The 21,835-nt window shown below is 35.0% G+C and overlaps 1 protein-coding gene across 3 annotated transcripts in view; it reads left to right on the top strand.

The window, feature by feature from the left end:
• GNAL (G protein subunit alpha L) overlaps window positions 1-21,835 on the top strand; it is a 64,191-nt gene that overhangs the window by 12,326 nt on the left and 30,030 nt on the right. For all 3 annotated transcript variants that reach the window (XM_083360512.1, XM_083360511.1, XM_083360510.1), the window contains exon 5: window positions 20,949-21,046. In XM_083360512.1, coding sequence (XP_083216638.1) covers window positions 20,949-21,046 — 98 coding nt within the window. The remainder of the gene's footprint in view (window positions 1-20,948; window positions 21,047-21,835) is intronic.

The following is a 21,835-nucleotide window of genomic DNA, read 5'->3' as shown; positions in this document are numbered from 1 at the left end:
TGAATTGATGCAAATAGAAACAAGTAATTTATAAAAGACCATGAAGTAACAAACTGTACAAGTAGTCCTTGACAACTGAACCCAAAATTTCTGTTGTAAAACAAGGCGGTTGTTAAATGAGTTGCCCCCCATTTTATTTGCTTTTTGCTGCAGTTGTTAAGTGAATCACTGCATATGTTAAGTGAGTCATGCAATTGTTAAGCAAATCTAGCTTTCCCCATTAACTTTGCTTGTTGGAAGATGGCTGGGGAGATTGTAAATGGTGCTCGCATGATGTCAAAAATAGATGCCAGTTGCCAAGCATCCAGATTTTGATCATGTGATCATATGGACGCTGCTGTTGTGATTCAGGGTCAGCCTGTGGGTTCGGCAGTTGGGTCGGACGACTCAGAGGAGGAGGAGGGGGGTGTTGAAGAGCTTGCTGAGGGGATTGGACAGCTTGATGAGAGCCCCCAGCAAGGCCCCTCTCATCTGGTCACGATGCAGACCCAGCTGTGTGAGCCTGACAGCATGGATGAAGATGACCCACAGCTGGCCCTGTTCAAGGACGCCCGACGCAGGAGGCAGTCAGTCAGGAGTAAACAGAGGAAGGCAATGGGGCACCTCGGAAGGAGGCACAGAGAGGCCACGCCCTGAACTGTATTTAAGGGGAATGTGTGGGAGGGCTGATTTGCTGAAGGCAACCGCTTGGATTGTTCCTGCTTTTTAGCTCGTGTTTTATGGTTGGTGTCTTGTCTTACTCTGTTTTATGTGAATAAATTTGGCAGGCGTATTCCAGCCTCTTGCCGTTTCTAAAGGGGTTGTCCCTGCCTTTTCTGCAGGGCCGGTAGCAGGCTGGTACAGAATAGCTGCAATGGTCATAATTATGAAAACTGGTCATATGTTTCAGTGCCGTTGTAACTTCGAACAGTCACTAAACAAATGGTTGTAAGTCGACTCCTTGTATTAAAACTTTGGGATCAGTACAGGAAAAGAATTAGACATAATTTGTCCCCTTTGGCTATACTGTGAAAAGTTTACTTTTATCATAAGAAAGGCACAAAAAGTTGCTTAGTGAGAGTTCGTATAGTTTGTGAGATTTAATATATTAATGAAACAAAATATTTTGAATCTTCACAATGACTCAGTTCATTCGATTGGGTTGAGCATCTTCACATAAATAGTCTAATATTAAAAGAACTGCAGAAACAAGGAAGGATATTTCAAGATTTAATTGAATTTGAAAACTCTTAAAACACTCAGGGTTTTCTGGAGCTTATTTGTAATTATAGATGAAGCGAGATTCAGAAACTGAACAAGTTAGATTGTATGATTAATAGTTCCAGAATGTATATCCTATAGTACAGGGGTGTCAAACTGCCAGCCCATGGGCCAGATGCGTCATCTGGAAGCCGCGCCCACCCCATTTCCGGCAATGGCAAAACTGTCCCGATACGTTGCGTGACATCACGTGAGGTCACGAGTTTGACATGTCTGGTATAATAGATTTGCAACAGTGAGAATTTCAGTGGAAGAAAAATATTAAATTCACACTGTATATTTTACTTTAAAAAATTGCATAAAATGATCTATTATTAGTATATCATCCCAGTCCTGATCACTAAAATGGATAGGTCATTTTCTAAAAATGACTGGAAGTATATAGGTAAGGTCAGATCACTTTTTTCAAGTCTGGTGGCTATGCTGTGAAGCTGAACAAATTTGGAAAGTGATTCATATCAAAATGAAATAAATCTTAAAAGTAGAATTTACTTTTCAACCTTCAATACTTTTACTAAATTTTATTGAACAATATATTCCCACGCTACTACCGAATTAGCTCTATACATCGTAAATGCTGTGAGGATATTTTCTGCCTCCTATTGCAAACAAAGTTTAATCTCTTCAGTGGAAGAATGACTAACCATTGTTGGAGTGTGTTTCTATGATCAGGATAGTTTCGTATTTTAAAATAAATCTGACATAGAATTTAATTAAAATTGGAAACAATTACTAGATTACAATTTAACACAGGTTCATTTTATAATTAACAATTTGATATTTATATTGTGTCTAGTTTACAATAATTATGATTTTTTGGATTTTTAAAAAATGATATAATTAGTTATTTTCAATTAACTAATGATATATTGAAAAATGATAATTTCTATAATACATGTAAAACCCTTGTTTTCTAACCTTGTATTTTTTTTGTTCTTTTTCTTTGTTTATATTTTTCCCTTAAAATTGTCACTAAAATATATTTGAAATAAAATATAATCTAAGGATATGCGTAAAATATAGTATTTTGTTCATAATTTTGTTTTATCCAAAACCAACCAACTATTATAAGTTGTTGTTGTTAGTTGCGAAGTCGTGTCTGACCCATCGCGACCCTATGGACAACGTTCCTCCAGGCCTTCCTGTCCTCTACCATCTTCTGGAGTCCATTTAAGCTCACGCTTACTGCTTCAGTAACTCCATCCAGCCACCTCATTCTCTGTCATCCCCTTCTTCTCTTGCCCTCAATCTTTCCCAGCATTATAAGTACTCAACTATTATAAGTACTCAACTTATAATCACAATTGGGACCAGAACTGCTGTTGTTAAGCAAGGTGGATGTTGAGTTACCTGATTTTATGACCTTTTTTGCTATGATTGTTAAGCAAATCATTGTAGTTGTTAAGTGAATTGTGCAGTCATTAAATAAATCTGGGTTTTCCCATTGACTTCATCAGAAGCCAGCTGGTAAGGTTGGAAATAGCAATCTTTGGACACTGCAATAAACCTACACTGGTTGCTAAGTGCTTCAGACTTGATCACATGACCAGTGGGGATGCTGCAACAATTGTAAGAGTGAGAAACAACTGTATATTTTTTCCTATCTGAATTGTTGAATAATTTCAATGGAGTATACCAAATTTTACACACAAAAAAAATGGGTATCTAATGTTTTTGTGTGATATAACCAAAACAAAAAACCCTGCAGAAAAATCCCTTCTTATAATTAGAACTAGTTTGATCAATTGGGGGGAAAATGTACTTTTGCACTGCTTCTTCATTCATTTTTGTTTATGAAGGGTTTATCATACACTTGTAGCTAAATTTTGTTTTTACTGTTTATATTTTTATATAGTAATGAATGGATTTTTGTGTTTTATTAAGATAGAAGGGATACAATATTATTACTTACACTGAACCGAAGTGGGATTTTATGAATAGTAATTCCCACAAACAGAAACCTTTGTCCTATGTGGTATCACCAGCTCCCAATCAAAGAGTGATCAGGTGATAGAAAAACTTTCCGTGGATACAGTTATTATTGCAACTTTGTTGAAAGAAATGTAAAAAGGACAACTCTATTGCTAGGACATAAAATTGACTCCATGTAATTTACCTGTTTTCAGTATTTAGAGCATTGTTATCCACTGATTCTATAATAAGAACATGTTATCTATAATATGCACAGAGAAGAACAAACATCAGAGTTATAATTGTAAACCCCTTTCCTGGTTTGGTAGAAATTCTCTGTCATGAAGATTTATAATAAACTCTGTGAATTTGCATGCATGCAGCTTCGGTTTGCACATTTGTTTTTATGGTTTAGGGAAGGTCAGTGTCACATACATTTCTGCATTATGTTGCAAGATCCTGGAAAATAATAAGCTTCATTTTAACATTTCATTAGATGTGACAGTACTTTTCCCCATAGAATAGTTTGTTTTTCAAAACAAGCTCTTCAGGGAAGGAAGTTTAAAGCAGTCAATAATTGTTCCTGTAGATACCAACGAACTTTGCCTAACACATAATATATTGTACTACTACTTGTTTAGGAACTTTTATTGTACCATGTTTTCATGAAGCTTGATCAGAATACCGGTATGTGGCAGACCGATCATCATTACTATGGTGCTAGCAAACCTGAATTGAATTTGCTAAACTACTTTGTATGAGCCTTGAATTATTAATCTAAGTTTGGGCAGAGTGGGAGAAGGGAAAACAATTGATATATGACTTTAAGGGCCTTGAAACATTTTATAATAAAATAGATTATATACATAAATATGAATGTTTTCTAGAATCTAAATTGTAACATTTCTACATATTCATACACAGTGGATATGAGTTAACTCAATTATTTGAGTCATGAGCTAAATAACCAACAGTGCTTTAAGTGTGGAAAAACTGATAGGTAACTTCTAGGTCTAAGGCTGAACATGCAGAAAGCTCTGCTCAGTTCAGGATTGAGGATTCCATGGGTATAATCCAAGATAAGAGGTTCACCCATCCCTTTCAGGCATTTGTATAACTGATGCCAGCAGCACCTATATGAATGACATACACAAAGGGAGATGCTTTAAAGCAGACATGTCACACTTGTGATGTCACATGACATGCGATGTATCGGAGCTTTTTCCCCATTGTCAGCAATGGGATGGACATGGTTTTGTTGTGACACGTCCGGCCTGCAGGCCAGCAGTTTGACACCTCCTGCTTTAAAGAATCACAAGTTAAACATGAGTCAGGAATGTGATGCCACTGTTCAAAAGGCATTTGCTATCTTAGGACATTAACAAAAAAGTTAATGGAATGCAACTCATGGGAAATAATTGTTCCACTCTATTCTGCTTTAATCAGACCCTTCCAGAAATAGTATGTCCAGTTCTAGTCACCATAGCTGGAAATGAAGGGTGACACATTAGAGCAAGTTCAGAGGAGGACTTCCAAAATTATGGGAGGACTAAAAAAATCAAGCCTTGTAAGGAAAGCTGGAAGGATATGAGTAAAGGTCTCTAAGAGATGATATGGTAGCAGTCTCCAGATACTTGGAGAACTGTCAGCTGGAGAAGGACAAGATCTGAACCATTGAGCTAAAAGTACAGGATGATTCAGGGGAGATGTTGGGAGGAGCTTCCTCACTGTTGGAGATATCAAGTAGTGGAACATGAAGTGCTGAGTTTCTCCTTTGCTGGAGATCTTTAAGCAAAGCTTTGATGGTCATCTATGAGAATGCTCAGGTGGATCTTACACTGCATAAGGGATTGGACTAGAATGACATTTAAAGCCCTTTGCAACTCTCTGACATTATTACTCTGTTAAATTCCCAACTTTCTTATTGAATTTACCCATTTCCATAATACCATAATTGGGCTGCAACTGGTTGTATATTCCAGTGTACTATGTGAGAACCTAGAATTTAATCCTCTAAAATAACAGATTTTAACCCAAAGGTCTTCAATTATGCTAGCACTGACAGTCTTGTGCAACATTTAATCTTTGGACTCTACTGCTCTCACTGAATTTATAGCTTTCTAGTTAAATGCCTAAGTGAAGTGAAAAAAATACTTTCTGGAAAATATTGGGAGAAAATAGTAGGAATGATTGAAGCTACTTGTTCTATTGCCTTAGATTCTTATTTGGTGAACAAATAATGCTAAAAAAGCATACCAGGGTTTTAGTCCATTTATTAAAACATTAATAGGCTAACTAAAGCAGATAAAACAAAGAACAATTTCCCTGGATTACAGGAAGCATAGCAACTGTTGGACAACATATCACCACTTCAGTGTTATGTCCCCGACAGGCCTGGAAACTACATAAAACTACCTCTGATATAGAGATTCATCTAAACTGAGCTTTTTCTAATACTGAGTATACAGTTAGCACATTTTCAGTCAACAACTCCTGTAATAAAATAAAAAAATTTGTATGCTGAAATCACAATCTTATTGAAAAGTATTTTATGGTAGTAAAAGGAGTTGTAATTTGAAATTCAACCAAAGGTAAACAATTATGAAGGAACTGGATTTTTATGAGAATGTTATAAAAACAAGCATTATAACATGACATAATATAACTTCTTACCTCTGGCTAAAATTTGCACAATATTTATTTAGATAGTAGTATCTAGGAAAGATTTGAAAACATCACGTAAACCACTACACCCAAAATTTTATTAGAATTTTCCTTACCATATCTTAAAGTTTGTAATGAGTAGTATGAAAACAAGTAGAATGTAATTGTAAATGATCAGTTAAATAACTGTCCTGGCATCAGCCTCAGTCAAGTATGAACACGTTTGTAGCTGGTTAGTGATGTGTTATGTCTAAAATTAAGGAGGCAGAATGCTTTCACACGTTCAGATTTTATTCAGTAAGGCAGTAGACAAAATTAGGCCTACATCCTGATAATCTATCTTTGTGATAATTTTTTTTAAGCTTTGGGATTTTCAGTGTGCAATTTTTAATAAACTAACTGATTGGGTTATCTGGGATTCTCTTTAGCCAATGGACTCCAATTAAATGGATAGGATGGTCTCTAGTAGGACTCCTGCTATTTATAGGCATATTTCATGTTCCTCCTTGCTCAATATGGGGCCTGGGTGTGTGTGATGACCTGGATTAGGATAAAGCCAAGGGTGCTTTTCAAAAGGTAACTGGACTTTCTTAGTGTTGTTTTTTTTTGCTTGAAAACATTTCGCTTCTCATCCAAGAAGCTGCTTCTTTGCTTCTTTCATCACTTCTCTTTAAGATGGGATGACACTGTTAGCCTTGAAAGAGATTTTGGTATGTCTCCTCCTTAAGGGGTTCTCTTCAGTGTTTAATAATGATTGCACAGTCCCCACACTGTGTCTTATAGTCTCTGCTCAACCCACCAGGGAAGACAGACATAGAAGTCCATTTTGTAAAACAATGTCATCTAATAGGATCCAGCAGACTCTAGTAAGGTCCCTGACCTAGGGAATAGCCTCCTTTGAAATCTGGATGGTTTCAACCCTATCTGCCTTCTGGAAAGCTCCAAAGGCCTGACTTTTCCCCATAATTTAGAGCCAGGTTACTAGTGGAACCTTATATGTGTATTAGTGTGAGTTGGTTCTTAAGGCCTCATGGTGTTATCTTTGAATTGCATTTTTTTGGCCTTGTTTCATATTTGTTTTATAATATGGTTGTTGTGAGTAGCGTTAACTGCCCAAAGTCATTTGTTTAAGATGGATGACTATATAAATATAAATAAGATCTTCCCTAATGGGGATTCAGCTGAAGAATACTCTAAAGTCAGGTTTCAGGTTTGTGCATGGATGGAGGCAGACAGCTGGTCTTATGAATTACTTTTGCAGGACCTTGTTAAAGTTAGAACACAAGTCTTGGTCCTGTTCAATCCTGTCCAATAGATCCAGTTGGAGATTCTTCCTGTCTTGCTGTCGAGGGGCTGTTGGGATTTGAATCAGATGAAGCAAGCTGCAAATGAACACCAGGAAGATGGAGTTACTTTTCATTCACTGTGGTTTTCTCTCAATCTCCAGTTTTGCTCTTAAGTGAATGGCATAATCCCTGAAGGAGCAGGCCAGGTAACTACTCCATTATTATTTCTAGAAACCAAGTGGATGTCTTGGCCAGGAAAGCCTTCATCCAGTTTTGACTAGTGTCATAGTTGCAAGCATACTTAGAACTATAAGCTACAATGACTCACAGTTATTTACCCCATGGTTTAACTTCTGCAATGTGCTGTACATGAAACTGGCTTTGAAGACTACTCAAAGATTACATTGGTAATGGCCTTTATATTGATTGGTTACTATGGTCATATTACACCTGTTATGTAGGCCCTACTTTGATGCCAGTTGAATTTGGGATAACATTCAAAGTAGTAGTTTTTACTAAAAAGCACCTAGGCATGTTTAGGACTGTTGCTCCAATAGAGTTGACCCCTCTGAGATCTTTCAGGAGAAACTTCTGCTTGTGGTACCAAAATTTCAGAAAGTGGAAGCATGGGGAACTGAAGCTAAAAAGTACTATTTTTCCATAATGGCACCTATATTCTGGAATAGGCTCCCTTCACAAGCTAAGCTACTATCCTTGATAATGGCCTTCTGGGAAATAGTGAAAATTGAAGTTTTCCTTCAAGGAATGATTATGTGTCATCTGAAATTAAATTTTATTAGTGTATTAGCATTGTGTATTACTTGTGTACTACTAAAACTGTTACATCTATAATCTTTAACTAAGCAAAACAGTGCATTGTTAAAAAACAGTTTTTAAACCAAGGTACGTCAAGTGGGTCTCCTGTGGAACTGACATTTGGTAAATTGTTATAACACAGAAATTATCATAAAGCATTTATGGCAGCATACAAAATGTCATAAACATTTCCTGTAATCAAGTTCTGATGTTTGACTGCTATGCAGTTCAGCATAGACTACTTTCAAGACAGTTACATCTGTGAATATCTTCCTGAATGTTTAAGAACGTTTCATTAGAATTTCTGTCATTGTTGAAGCCATTGAGGAATCTGATCAGGATTCTCAGCAATGATCCAAGGGGTCATGGGCCATCGAGTTTATTATAGTTTTTTTATTCTGAAATTGTAAACAGTATAATGTAGTGTAGAAAGTGAAGAGGAACTAAAGAGCCTCTTGTTGCGGGTGAAGAAGGAGAGTGCAAAAGTTGGGTTGAAACTTAACATTAAGAAAACCAAGATCATGGCATCCACCTCTCTCAATTCCTGGCAAATAGATGGGGAAGAAATGGAGGAAGTGACAGATTTTGTTTTCCTGGGCTCCAAGATCACTGCAAATGGGGACTGCAGCCAAGAAATTAAAAGATGCTTGCTCTTGGGGAGGAAAGCCATGGCAAATCTAGACAGCACACTAAAAAGCAGAGACATCACCTTGCCAACAAAAGTGTGTATAGTCAAGGCCATGGTCTTCCCAGTTGCAATGTATGGCTGTGAAAGTTGGACCATAAGAAAGGCTGAGCGCCAAAGAATTGAAGCCTTTGAACTATGGTGCTGGAGAAGACTCCTGCGAGTCCCTTGGACTGCCAGGCGATCAAACCGGTCAGTCCTAGAGGAGATCAACCCTGACTGCTCTTTAGAAGGCCAGATCCTGAAGCTAAAACTCAAATACTTTGGCCACCTAATGAGAAGGAAGGACTCAGTGGAGAAGAGCCTAATGCTGGGAAAGTTTGAGGGCAATAGAAGAAGGGGACGACAGAGAATGAGGTGGCTGGATGGAGTCACTGAAACAGTAGGCGTGAGCTTAAATGGACTCCAAAAGGTGGTAGAGGACAGGAAGGCCTGGAGGAATGTTGTCCATGGGGTCGCGATGGGTCGGACACAACTTTACCGCTAACAACAACAAATAGTGTAGTGTACTATTCTGTAGTGTAGCATACTGTAGTGTTTTGTATTATTTATATTGTAAGTTAATACCTAATTTTTTGCTTTCATTTTGCATTCACTAGGCTATTATTAGTCTTTACACTTTCCCAGAATGCTGAGGGTAGATTGGTGATGCCCTAGATACATCATTCATTGTGAACAAAGCTAATCGCATCCATCTCAATTTGGACTTTAATGTTAGGGCAGGGTATGGTGATAACCAGTATTTTTGTTCTTTGGGCTCAGCTTGTGAATCTTGAAAATAATTATAGGATGTCTGGAAAGTGAGGAGTACCACCTGTTTTTTTTATATTTTCCCCTCCTGGCTTATCCAATATTGTCTGGTTTTTCTTCTTGTGAAAGGGTTGCTTTTATTTCTGCTTTAAGTCTATTGTTAAAGAAACCTTCTTCCTTCTCAAAAAGGTTGGGAAATTATCAGTCAGTGTCAAAATATATAATTTCTGGTTATGATAATCTGGAAAGCAGCTATTTTATATTTTTTCCTGAATCTGAATTCTGTAAGAAAGCCCACCTTTTCCTACTTTCTGGTGCTCTCCAATTTCTAGTGAGAATTTTCATTGACTTGACATTCTGGGAGTAGAGTCCGGCCCATTTGGAGGACACCAAGTTAATCTAGACATAGATTAACAGAGTTTTCAGTCAGGAAATGGGACTGCTAATAGATGTTCCTTTGCTGGAATTGAACAGAGAAGTCCATGCTACAATTTACATACTTCTGTCAGACCTCAAGATGCAGGTACATGTATTGAAATGTCTAACCATCTGTGGAATAGCAAGAAAAAGAATTGTTACAAAAGAGAGGAGTTTGATCATGTGACCATGGAAGTGCTTGACAACGGTTGTAAATACAAGGGCTGGTTGTAAGTAATTTATTTCAGTGCTGTTGTAATTTGAATCATCCTAAATGAATGATTGTAAATCAGTAACTACCTGCATATGACATGAGACAATTAAACATATATTTCTGCTCATTTAAATGCCTACTTACTATTTATGTGAAGTTGTTTCCAGATTCAAAATAAGGAAACAGATGCAGTGGTTTGGACATCCTTTCTTAAGTCACTAATAACACTTCCTCTGGCAAAAGTAAATAATAAAACTTGCAAATGTGTCTTGTAATCAGGTAAGGGCTTTTCTATTCTTGCTCTTGGAAATTTTTTGTCACTCATCCTTGAATAACTTTTTACTTCAGAAATATTTTTGGGTGAATTGGCATGCCCTGCATGTTTGAAATCTCCTGGTGGATTTTTAATAATATTTATAACTGGCTACCCTGAAAGCCATTTCAAAATATTTACTTTTCTTTTCTGTAGGGACTTCTTGGTTCATCTTAAAGTTTGTTTTGGATTGTCTTACTCAAATATTTGACTTCTTTTCATCTTCAATTTTGTCACTGTCTCCAGATATTAGCTTCTAGAATAGGTTAATTAAAGCGATTATTCCTTTTACTCAGATCATATTTCATATGTCAGTGGCTACCACATACCAAATGCTATAGAGCAGGGGCAGGGGTGTCAGACTGCTGGCCCGTAGGCCGGACGCGTCATGAGGAAACCGCACCCACCCCATTGCCGGCAATGGGGAAAAAGTTCCGATACGTCATGCGAAATCACGTGAAGTCACGAGTTTGACATGTCTGGTATAGAGCGATCCTCACATTTAATGATTAGGAAATATTCTTTTCTTCAAATGTCACACTCTTTCTCCTCCAAAAGTAACTACTGTACTTGTGGGCAACAGTCCAGTTTTTGTTTCATCAGCTCAAAGCACTTCTTCAAAAACAGAGCTTATTAAAGTTTCTTTTGCATACATTAAATAAGGGATTTTGTGATAAGATCAGATAAAAGGCTTCTTTCTGACCAGTTCCCCCTACAGCTTTTTGTTTTTATAAGCAATAGTGTACTGTGAACCTGTGGAAAAATGTCAGCTAAACTTTTCAGCAAGTTGTTTGCAGTGATCCATGGTTCTGTTTTACAGTTCTGAGCAGGTTTCAGGCAATTTTAGGAGAGGTGTTTTTATTTTGGGATTTGTGTTTCTCCCCCCCCCCTTTTTTTTTTTTTTTTGTCTTCCAGATATTGCCTTGACTTCAGCAGTCTCATGTAACTTTCTCACAGTTGAAATTGCAATCTGGAAGGATTTTGAGATTGTTTATAGCCTTTTCCTTGTTTGTTAGGCTGAATTGTTTTCATTTTTATATGCTCAAATGGCTTCCTAAGGAGCCCTTGTTTGTTAAAAGTAAACAAAACAACACTTATAGCCAGAGAACTCAAAGGGTCAGAGTATTTGCTCACCTGTGGAATTGTCTTCTCCTAGCTAATGGTAGTGAATCACCTTTTTGAGTATTATCAATATTTTTACAAGTGGCTATTAATCACTGGGAGAGTATTGCCATTGTTTTATTTTGAATCTGTACATAAGTTCATACAATAAAGCCAGCATTTGGGGGGCTGGGAACAGCCTTTTCAAGGTTATTCTTCCTGAGACATATCAGAAATTATACAGTTGACCTTTTTCAAACTGTATTTTTGGGAGGAACTTTTGGTTTAAAAGTGGGGAAAAAAGAAAATTACACTATTGAATTTCTTTTTGTAAATTGTGACAGTGCAAACATAGGGGGGTCAGGGGAATAAAGAGATGATTAAGCAGCAATATCATGAGGTAACAATATCGCTCTTCTCAAATCACTTAGCAGACCATCTTCGAGCCAACTATAACTCAAGTATGAAAAATACAGTAACACTAATTTGTTGAGGTAGGTAGGGGTGTATTGTGTACATATATTAAAATATAAACCAATGCATTTAGAAAAGACTTTCTAAATAGGCTGATACAAATTATTATAATTGCTCTTCACAGGATTTAGTCACCAAGCACTTCACAATCCTTGCTTTTTCTTCTCTGCCATCATTCCAGTTTTCCAGGGCCCCTTTTGTATTATGGTGATTAAACTGGACACAGTATTCCAGGTATGGCACTGCCAGTGCATCATGAAGCAGTCCTATCATTTTTAGTAATTTTGACACTATATCTCTATTGATGCACACCAAAACTTCATTGACTCTCTTGGCAACTGTGATAGATTGCTGGCTCATGTTTAACCCGACAGTCTTTCTACAAGTACTATTGCGAATCAGGCACAACCCGATCTTAACAAAATCATGCTGGTTCCTGGTAATAATCATGTTAGTTTCTAAGTGCTCACAAGCCCAGTACTTGATTATCAGATTTTCCCAGAATTAATGTGAAGCTCATTGATCTGTAGTTTCCTATGTCCACTTTTTCCTTTTTTAAAAATATTGACACTGGCTCTTCTACACTCTTCTGGCACATCTCCTATGCTCCAGGATTTCTCAAAGACTTAATGAAATTTCCCTGACACCTGCTAATTCCTTTAGCACCCTGAGATGTAATCTGTCCAATCCAGGATGTCTCCATATAATGATGGACACATTTTGGATTACTTTGCTGGGTAATTTTGCCAAATTGTTTGGAAGGTTACATGTATTGTGGTGCTGCTGGATCTTTGGAAGTAAAGACCTACTGATAAGCTTGGTCAATTTCAAATCACTTTCTGGTTCTGTGGAAACCCAACTCTACAACAATTATTTTTACTTACCGTACAATCCTGCTAGTCTGGGTGTGTCTGAATTTACAGGATGATTAAAATGTTTCAGCATACTTTTGAAATCATGTGGGAACATATTGCTATTACTTCTAAAAGAACAGCGTGAACATAAATAATAAGGATGAAGAAAATTGATTATACAGAATTATATAAACCAAATATATAAAGGTTTAGAATAGTTTGTCATTTACATTAGGTAAATGAGGCATGATCAGTATTGTTTTCCTGTTTCCCTTTTTGTAGCTCATTTACTACCTAATATTGCTTGGTGATTGCTATATTGAATTAAGTGGTTTCATGTAGGCAGAAGAATTGGAAAAGTAGCAAACATTTAGAAATGCTAATCATAGCTGGTGACCACAGAGAACCTGGTCATTAATTGAAATGTCAAATTAAATGCTTATTTAAATAATATTTACTGAAAAACTGTACCCTTTTATTGAACTATTGTGTATGAAATATTCTTCAAATGTATACAAAGTTGTTCTTAAATCTTACTAAGCAAATATTCAATGGCTTGCATCAGTATCTTCACTAATGTGAATAATTTTACATGAATGCTTGCTGTATTTTATCTAGAAAATAAAATGAAGTCCCAATCAAATCTGCTTGTTGGAAAAAGAATGTAAAAGGTCTTAAATGGAGTGTAATGAAATCACCAAAAATGTTCTGAGTATTGTTTCTGAAAAAGTATTTAGTATCTAGAAAATTGTTTTATTGTGCACCTACTGTAGTGTCATGGTGTAGAGAAATATTTTGTTAACTTTATAAAAGATTACATCATACAATTCTCTAGGAAGAAGTGATGTTTACCAATTCTCTATATTAAATAATGTGTTCTGCTACATAAATGGTACAATTACATCCCACCCAAATCAGTGGTGAATAATCAAATAAAATTGGAAAAATGTTTTCTCTTTTTTTGAAAATAGGAAAAAATGCTCCTATGAAAGAAAATAACTGTTAGTAATTAGCAAAGTAATTGGATGCTTATTGCATACTTAGAAATTATAGTAGGAAAAATATCTTGCCGGTGACAAATATTATTTTCTCCCAAGGGTTACTGTCTTAATTAAGTGTACACTAAAGCAGGTGTACAGTGAGACTTTGAACATAATACTAAGCATGTCCCATGGCTGCTAAGTTGGCTATTCCTAAATGGATTTTAATGACTGTTATGCCTTAGGCTTTGTGCTAATGAAGCTTTTGTTGTAAGTTAGAGAGAGAGAAAGAGAGAGACTCTGCCCTTGTGAGAGATTTATTTGTGTATTAGAGTCTTCTTTATCTTTGTTGCTAGTTTAGCACAACAAGCTGTTGTTCCCAATAGCAAAATAATCTCCTTCTTTGAATAAATCCATGTACGCAGCATGGAGAGATGCAAGTGTTAGACCCATAAGGGTATATCCAGTCCCCTCAACAAAATGTGATCATCATGGAACTAAAGTTGTTTATTTGAGCTTCAAGTGTACAGATTTTTATATTAGATTATGTTTAACTTTGTGTTAAGCAAATAATCTTAACATTTAGAATGATTATGTATTTTTCTGATGAGAATTCCTAAATCAATACCACTGTTACTAGCAAGTTGTTATATCCTGTTTTAATGTTCATTCCATTCTGTTCATGTTGTCATATAATTTAGTCAAATTCCTGTCCACATTAATACTGCATATGTTTGAGACAATTGAATAAACCTGATAAGTTAAAGTAGTTTTTTTTATTTCAAGCTATTCTCAGCTAAATAGCTACTAAAGCAAAAAATGAAGAAAAAATAACACAAAATACTTGCATGATTCCACTTTTCTTAAAGCCTTATTTTTGAAATTATTTCATAATTATTAAAATAAGTTTTGCTATTTTTAAGAGTAAGTTTCTACATTTATCCTTCCTTCATTAATGTCAGAGCAAGAGAGAGAAACTCCTACAGGAATAACAACAATCTGACTCTTAGATTATGGCGCTTTTAAATAAAAAACAAAGTTAATTCCTGTGAATCACATATAATGCTGTTTGTTTTAGAAAGCTGGTACAAACAGTCACACAAAGATACTAGCTTAATCAATTTTCCAGTCAGAGAGAAGAATATGATACTGCATAGCCAAAAATAGACTGCTAAAGAAAACCCTAGAGGGGATTAGAAAGACAGGTTCAAAATACAAATTTGACAAAGTGCATTCAAAAATTCTACAAAATTGAACTTTAGGGTAATTTCTTAAATAATTGAAGAGAGTTAGAGTATATTTCATGTGCCATTTTTTAATTTTGAACAACTTTCTCCTAGTTATGAGAAGGAGCTGTACTAGAGATATTTATAAACTACATCACTTACAAAATTCCTGACTATATTCATTACTCAAGGATTCTACTTGAGACTGAAAAAGTTTAGTGGCAGTACTAAAATATCTTTTGCAACAAGCCTATATTAGGCAAATTCATGTTTCCATTTCCTCCACTGTATTTATCAAACCTCTTAGTCCAGAGTTATAATAAATAGTAGAGCGGTTGCCATTGTCTACATGATTTGAGATAATTTGTTACATGAAGTTAAGCTTATAGGAGTTGGTTAAAGAGCTGTTTTCAAACATTTGATTATCTCTTAAATGATGGAACAAATGACTTATAAGGGGAAAAAAAGATTTAAGACTAATCACTAGGAAGAATTTCCTGAGGTTATGAGCTGTTCAGTAGTGGATAAGAATTTCTTGAAAGGAAGTAAATAGTGATTAGAGGTTTTTAAGTAGAAACTAGATGACTGGAGATCTATCAATTCTTGCCTAATAATGGATTTCTTGTACTGGCAAGGTGTTGGATTAAGTGACTTCCAGTGTGATCATAAAATGTTATCCTGTTGATTTCAGAAGTGTACATTTCTGAATAAAAAATAGACAGCATGCATCTTTCCTGATGGATGTTCATGGGTTTTAAAAAGTAAAAAAAAAAGAAAAAGCATTTCTAGAATTGCATTCCTTGATTCTAATACCAGTTTTCTTGTCACACTGCATAGATCGTATTTAAAATATTGAGGGTTTCCCCGTCTCTCCCTATGAACCTGTGTGATCAGTTCCACCCGTTATACAGTTTTTGTTGGGACATTCTTCTCTTCTGAATATTTTTAACTGCATTAAGTATCGATATCTTTCCTAGAACCAGGGCTTTTTTTCTCATAGAACGCTCAGAACGGAGTTCCGGCACCTTTTTTGGATGGAACCTTGTAGGATAGGGAAGGCGGGTTGTATGACATGTGTGAGTTCCGGCACCTTTTTCTTTTACAAAAAAAGCACTGCCTAGAACTAAAAGCTTTTTGCTCAAGCCTACTTCTGTATAATTTTTCAGTTTTTCATACAGTATTGTACTTTCAGTATATGTTTCTATTTTGGACACATTAAAAGTGATAATTTTGTGACAAAATGGGAATAGTTCTACGCCAAGACTTTTGAAAGCAGTGTTTAGGAAATCTCATGTTGTGCTTTCTAATTTTACCCATTCTTCTCACATCAACATATGGTGGTTCAGCAGTTAGGACTCAGCCACTCAGCGGTCCTCAGTTAGGACACTGTCTTAGGCGGTTAAAGGTGTCCAACTTGGCAGTTTGAGACACAAGTGCTAGGAGACAGAGTGAGCTCCTATCACTTGTCCCAGCTCCTGCCAACCTAGCAGTTTGAAGAATGCAAATGCAAGTAGATGAATAGGTATTGCATATGAGCATGGGGAAATGTAACAGTCTTCTGTATTTCACCATATGCTTTATGTTGTGGCATGAAGTTATGCCGGCCACATGACCACAAAAACATCTCTGGACAACGCTAGCTCTTTGACTTAAGAAACAGAGATGAGAACGGCCCCCTAAAGTCGGTCACAAGTAAAACCTGCAGGGACACCTTTTCTTACATCAGCTGTTAGAGTGTGTGGTGGAATCGATACGTTTTTATGTTCTTCATCTAATATTTTTATTCATTTTTCGTTTTATAACCAGTTTTAAAGCAATTACTGTCTCCTGTTCCCTCAATAAGCTGTGTTTCTTATTTTCATGTGTTGGCCTTTAACTTTCAACTTTTGCTGTTTGTCTCAAAAATTTTCTTCTATACTTCGATTTATAGGTAGACCTTGAAAAAAGAGACAAAGTGCATTTCATGTAGTTAGTTTATATAATTTATCATCATCATCAAATCTTTCTTTGGTCAAAAATCAGCATGTTATGTAATTTATGACTGTGATTTCATTCTAGTTCATTTTCAAATTGCATAATTGACATTTATAGGTCTTGGGTGTCAGTTTACATAATTTGCATAAATAAATTGACATAGATGGCATAAAATGTAAATTATGTAATTATACAAATTTCATCTGTGTAAATTCAAAGATATTTGTATCGAATGAATAAAATTTCCCCCTTTGTCTATTAAATCAAGATTGAGGACAAGTATACAGTCTTGTCCCATTGATCAGAGATTTGTAAAATAAGCTGGCGGAAGAACTTCTATCTTCAAGCTAAATTATGGGGAAGAATCCTTTTAAAGCTTTGAAGCTTTAAAATTGATGTTTTCTTGGAAAGTGTCAAAACTATGCTTTAAAATTCTGCTATAAACAAAGGATGCATTTTATTTTCTTTGCATCCGTACTGCCTGGCAGCTAAACTGATTGAAGGTTCATTATTTTAGATGCTCTACAAATTCAGGAAAATATAATTCCTGGGCTTGTTCACCTGTGTGATACATCCCTACCTAGAGAACAAAATATTGCCCATCCTTGTGTTAATTTTCAAGCCTACCTTTATTTCTTGTTTCATTTCTTCTTGTGTTTTATTTGAGATTTTCATTTGCAAACATTCTATGAAGTTTAGCTAAAAGCTAACTTTTTAATTTCCCAGACAGTTTAGTTCTTTTTGTTTTATTTTGTAAGTCTTTTCTGATGTTGGCTCTACTCTAGTGTAATATATATACATATATATATGTGTGTGTAAATTTTTTTGGATTGCTAACAAAGAATTAAAGGGAGACTGATATGCATTTCAAACTTATTTGTTCTCATATCAGTCTCCCTTTAATTCTTTGTTAGCAATCCAAAAAAATTTACACAAGTATGAGCTGTCACTGCTGTGACTACTGCCTGTTGATGGCCTTGGGTTAGGCTAAAACAGGAAATAAGATTTGTCCCATGTTTGGGGCCTAGCAAGGTAATCTAAATACTTAACAAACATTATATATATATATATATATATATATATATATATATATATATATATATATATATATATATATATATATATATATATATATATATATATAAATTATTCAAATTGCTAATAAAGAATTTGGGAGGCTGAGATGATCAGTTCGAACTTATTATGTTCTCATCAGTCAGTCATACCCTTTATCTGAGATTCGAACCTGGGCTGATTATATATTAGGCAGTTGTTTTAACTTCCTGAGCCACAGGTTCTTTCTCTCTTTTATTAGCTAGAAGGCAAGGGAAATATGTGTTAAGAATTTGTCAAGGCTTTTTTTTGTTATTTTGTTATTAGCAAGGTGCATTCAAAAAAAAAAGCCTTGACAAATTCTTAACATTATATATATATATATATATATATATATATATATATATATATATATATATATATATATATATATATAATATATATATACACACTATATATATATATATATACACACTATATATATATATACACTATATATATATGTATACACATACACTATATATACACTATATATACATACACTATATATATGCATACTATATATATATATATATATATATATATATATATATATATATATATATATATATATATATATATATATGATTTTTTACCTTTTAAATTTTATTCAAAATTAAATTTAAAGGAATTAACTTCACCCAAAGGTGCTTTTCAAAAGGTAAGTAGACTTTCTTGGTTATTTTCCTTGAAGATGTTTCACTTTTCATCTAAGAAGCTTCTCCAGTTCTGGTGAATAGTGGAGAATAGAAGGATTTATATTCCTTAGCAGTCCTGTGGTTACGAGCACTCTGAAGGTCAATGGTTACCTCTCTGAAAGTCGTTGAAGCCATTTTGGGATTTATTTGTACCCTCAGGGTCACCTGAATAAAAGTGCAAATGGTGTGGAACCTTCTTGGAACTTCTGGAAGGACTGTCTTGGCACACAAGACATATATAAGCTAAAGAGGAATAAGAAAAGAAAATTCTGCTGCTGATGTTACCTAGTCTGGTAACAAAACATTCAGAAACTAAACTGAAAAAAAGCTTGGAGAGCAAACCACTGCCAAAAGGCTGAAAGGACTGTATTGTAGACAGGGGATAGGTGATGTCATATCTCTCCCTCTTTGTTGAGAGACGGCTCTTCAACTTTAATACAGATTGCCTCTTTGACCCCTTTTTCAAACTACTGGTCCTCTCTGTCCAGAATATGGATTTTGCTGTCTTCAAAAGAGTGACCTTTGTCTTTCAGATGCAGATGGACTGCTAAGTCTTGTCCTGATGGGTTTGTTCTCCTCTGTTGTGCCATGTGTTTGTGAAGTTGTTGTTTGTTTCACAATGTACAGATCTGCATACAGTATGTCTCACTGCATTGCACAGAATATAGCACATTGTTCAATTTGTGTTTTATCCTTGGGGTGGACAAGCTTCTGCCTTAATATAATATTGATTTTAAAATGTGTACATATGTTGTGTTGAAAATCCTCCTGAGCTTTTCAGATATTCCTGCAACGTATGGAATGACAACGTTGCTTCGTTTGTTGTTTTCTTCTTTCCTTCCATTCCCCACCATTCAGTGAGAACTGAAGAAGCTTCTTGGGTGAGAAGCAAAATGTCTTCAAGGAAAAAAACCAAGAAAGTCCAGTTGCCTTTTGAAAAGCACCTTTGGGACAACCATGACCTGGATGATTGAGAATCTCCATAGGCAGAATTAAACTTAAGTTAGTAAGAATTTGGGATTAAAGTTTCAAAGCAAATATCATGGCATGTGGCAAACTTTTAGAACTTTTTTTTAAAAAAAAAACTGATACTGGAAATAAATAATTCCCTGAAATTTAACTGCAGTGGTAAAGGCTTTAAAAACATTAGTCTAAAATTGTCACTTCATGCAGCTGAAATGAGCACTATATAAATCAAATAAATAAAATTCCATTAAATTAAGATAACTTCAATTGCAAACTAATTAAGTAGTTTAGATTTTCTTTAGAGCATTTTTGAAATTCAATTTTCCTCAGTTAAATACTTATTTCAATTGAGGCTTATTTGAAAATAGAACTGTAACTTACATTAAGGTACAGCTGTCATTGTAATTAAGATTAGTATACAATAAACTAACATTTGTAGCAGAATTCTGTGCTGAAAAAAGGCACATTGTATTTTTACATAAAACTTCATAATATTTGTAAAAAGTACATTGTCATCTAGATATTCTCTTACTGTTATGCGCTTTTGATTAGAATGTTTCACTGCTATTTTCATTTTCTGTACATTTTAAAAAATATATGCTAGCTTCCTAGATCATGTCATAAAAAACTAATTTCAGTCTTTTAGAGTATTTTTAATAGCAACATTTACTTCCTATTTTCACTTTCATATGTTTTGAGGCAGGCAAAGTAATTTTGGAAGTGATAATATAATAACATTCTTGGACCCCCTGAACCAATGAATAATACTATATATGAAAATAACATTTCCTTTTTTTAAAAAAAATGAGCATTTATTTTCTCCCTTTTCCAACAACATTACATTTAAAATAGCACCTTACATTCTAATACCCATTCATGACTCAGGGAGAACTTACATTCTAAATGGGAATTGTGATACATAAAATCTATAATTGGATAATCTTTATCCAAATTGAACTATCATACTAAAGATTATACATGAAATTCATAAAATAATAGATCAGCAATTTACAGTATCTCTATTTAAAACATAGATATACCTAACATCTTTTAATAGAAATTTTAATAAAAGAATCTTTTGTTTTTTGAAATAAAAGTTAAAATAACATTTGAGAGGCAACATCCTACAAGGCTCCTTTTGAGTGTAAAGATGCTACATGATTGTTTGCATAGAGTGCTAATGAAGCTTCCTCCTTAAATGTTTTATAATAGTGGAATGATTATTTAAATACTTTATAAAATATATTATTAAATTTCCAATTTTCAGGAATTCTTTGAACATGCAAAAAAGCTCTGGGATGATGAAGGAGTAAAGGCATGCTTTGAGAGATCAAATGAATATCAACTTATTGACTGTGCACAATAGTAAGTAGCACTTCTAGGAAAATCTTTCTAAAATTGTGTTCTGTCTTTTATTACTACAAGCCAGTGGAAATATGCATAAAGTGTTCCTGTGTCTGGGATTCTGTCTTGAAAGGCAAAAGAAAATAATTTACATTGTAATTTTGTCTGAATCATTCATTCAGCTAAAAAGTCCATTCACCCCCTTTGTTAATAATTACTTTTATTGATACTAGTAGTACAGTATATAAATTTTAATGTGTTATTTACATAACATAATAAGTTTTCAGTTATATACAACTATTCAAAGTCCCTGAGTTTAAATATGTATGCGTAATAGGTTTGGTTTCTTTTCTTTCAGCTGATTTGAAATTTTAATTTGTATAGGAAGGCATGTTAGTATATAACAGAGGATTCATGATGGGTGGAAAAAACCTGCAGTCCACCAAGATACTTTATTATATGTGCCTTAGATACACATTAATAAAAACACGACACACTTTTTCCTTATAAATAAGACAATTAGGCAGTTTGATTTCATTGATCATTGGAAAATATCCAGTGGTGGGATTCAAATACCTGAGCAACCAGTTTTCTGCGTGGACGCCATTTCCGGAAGTCCATTCTGAGCGTCGGAGGCCTGGGGAAAGCCTCCCAGGCTCAGAACGGACTTCTGGAAGTGGTGTCCATGCACTTCCAGTGGGCTGCTCTGGGCCTGGGAGGCCTCCCCAGCTCAGAACCGGTTTCTGGAAGTGGCATCCATGCGCTTCCGGCAGTCTGTTCTGGGCCTTGCGAAAAAGGGCTAGGCTAGGA

Source organism: Vipera ursinii (genome assembly GCF_947247035.1).
Source record: "Vipera ursinii genome assembly, chromosome: 3".
Classification (NCBI taxonomy): domain Eukaryota; kingdom Metazoa; phylum Chordata; class Lepidosauria; order Squamata; family Viperidae; genus Vipera; species Vipera ursinii.
Note: the sequence above shows the minus strand (reverse complement) of the source record. Positions and strands in the feature narration are given on the sequence as shown.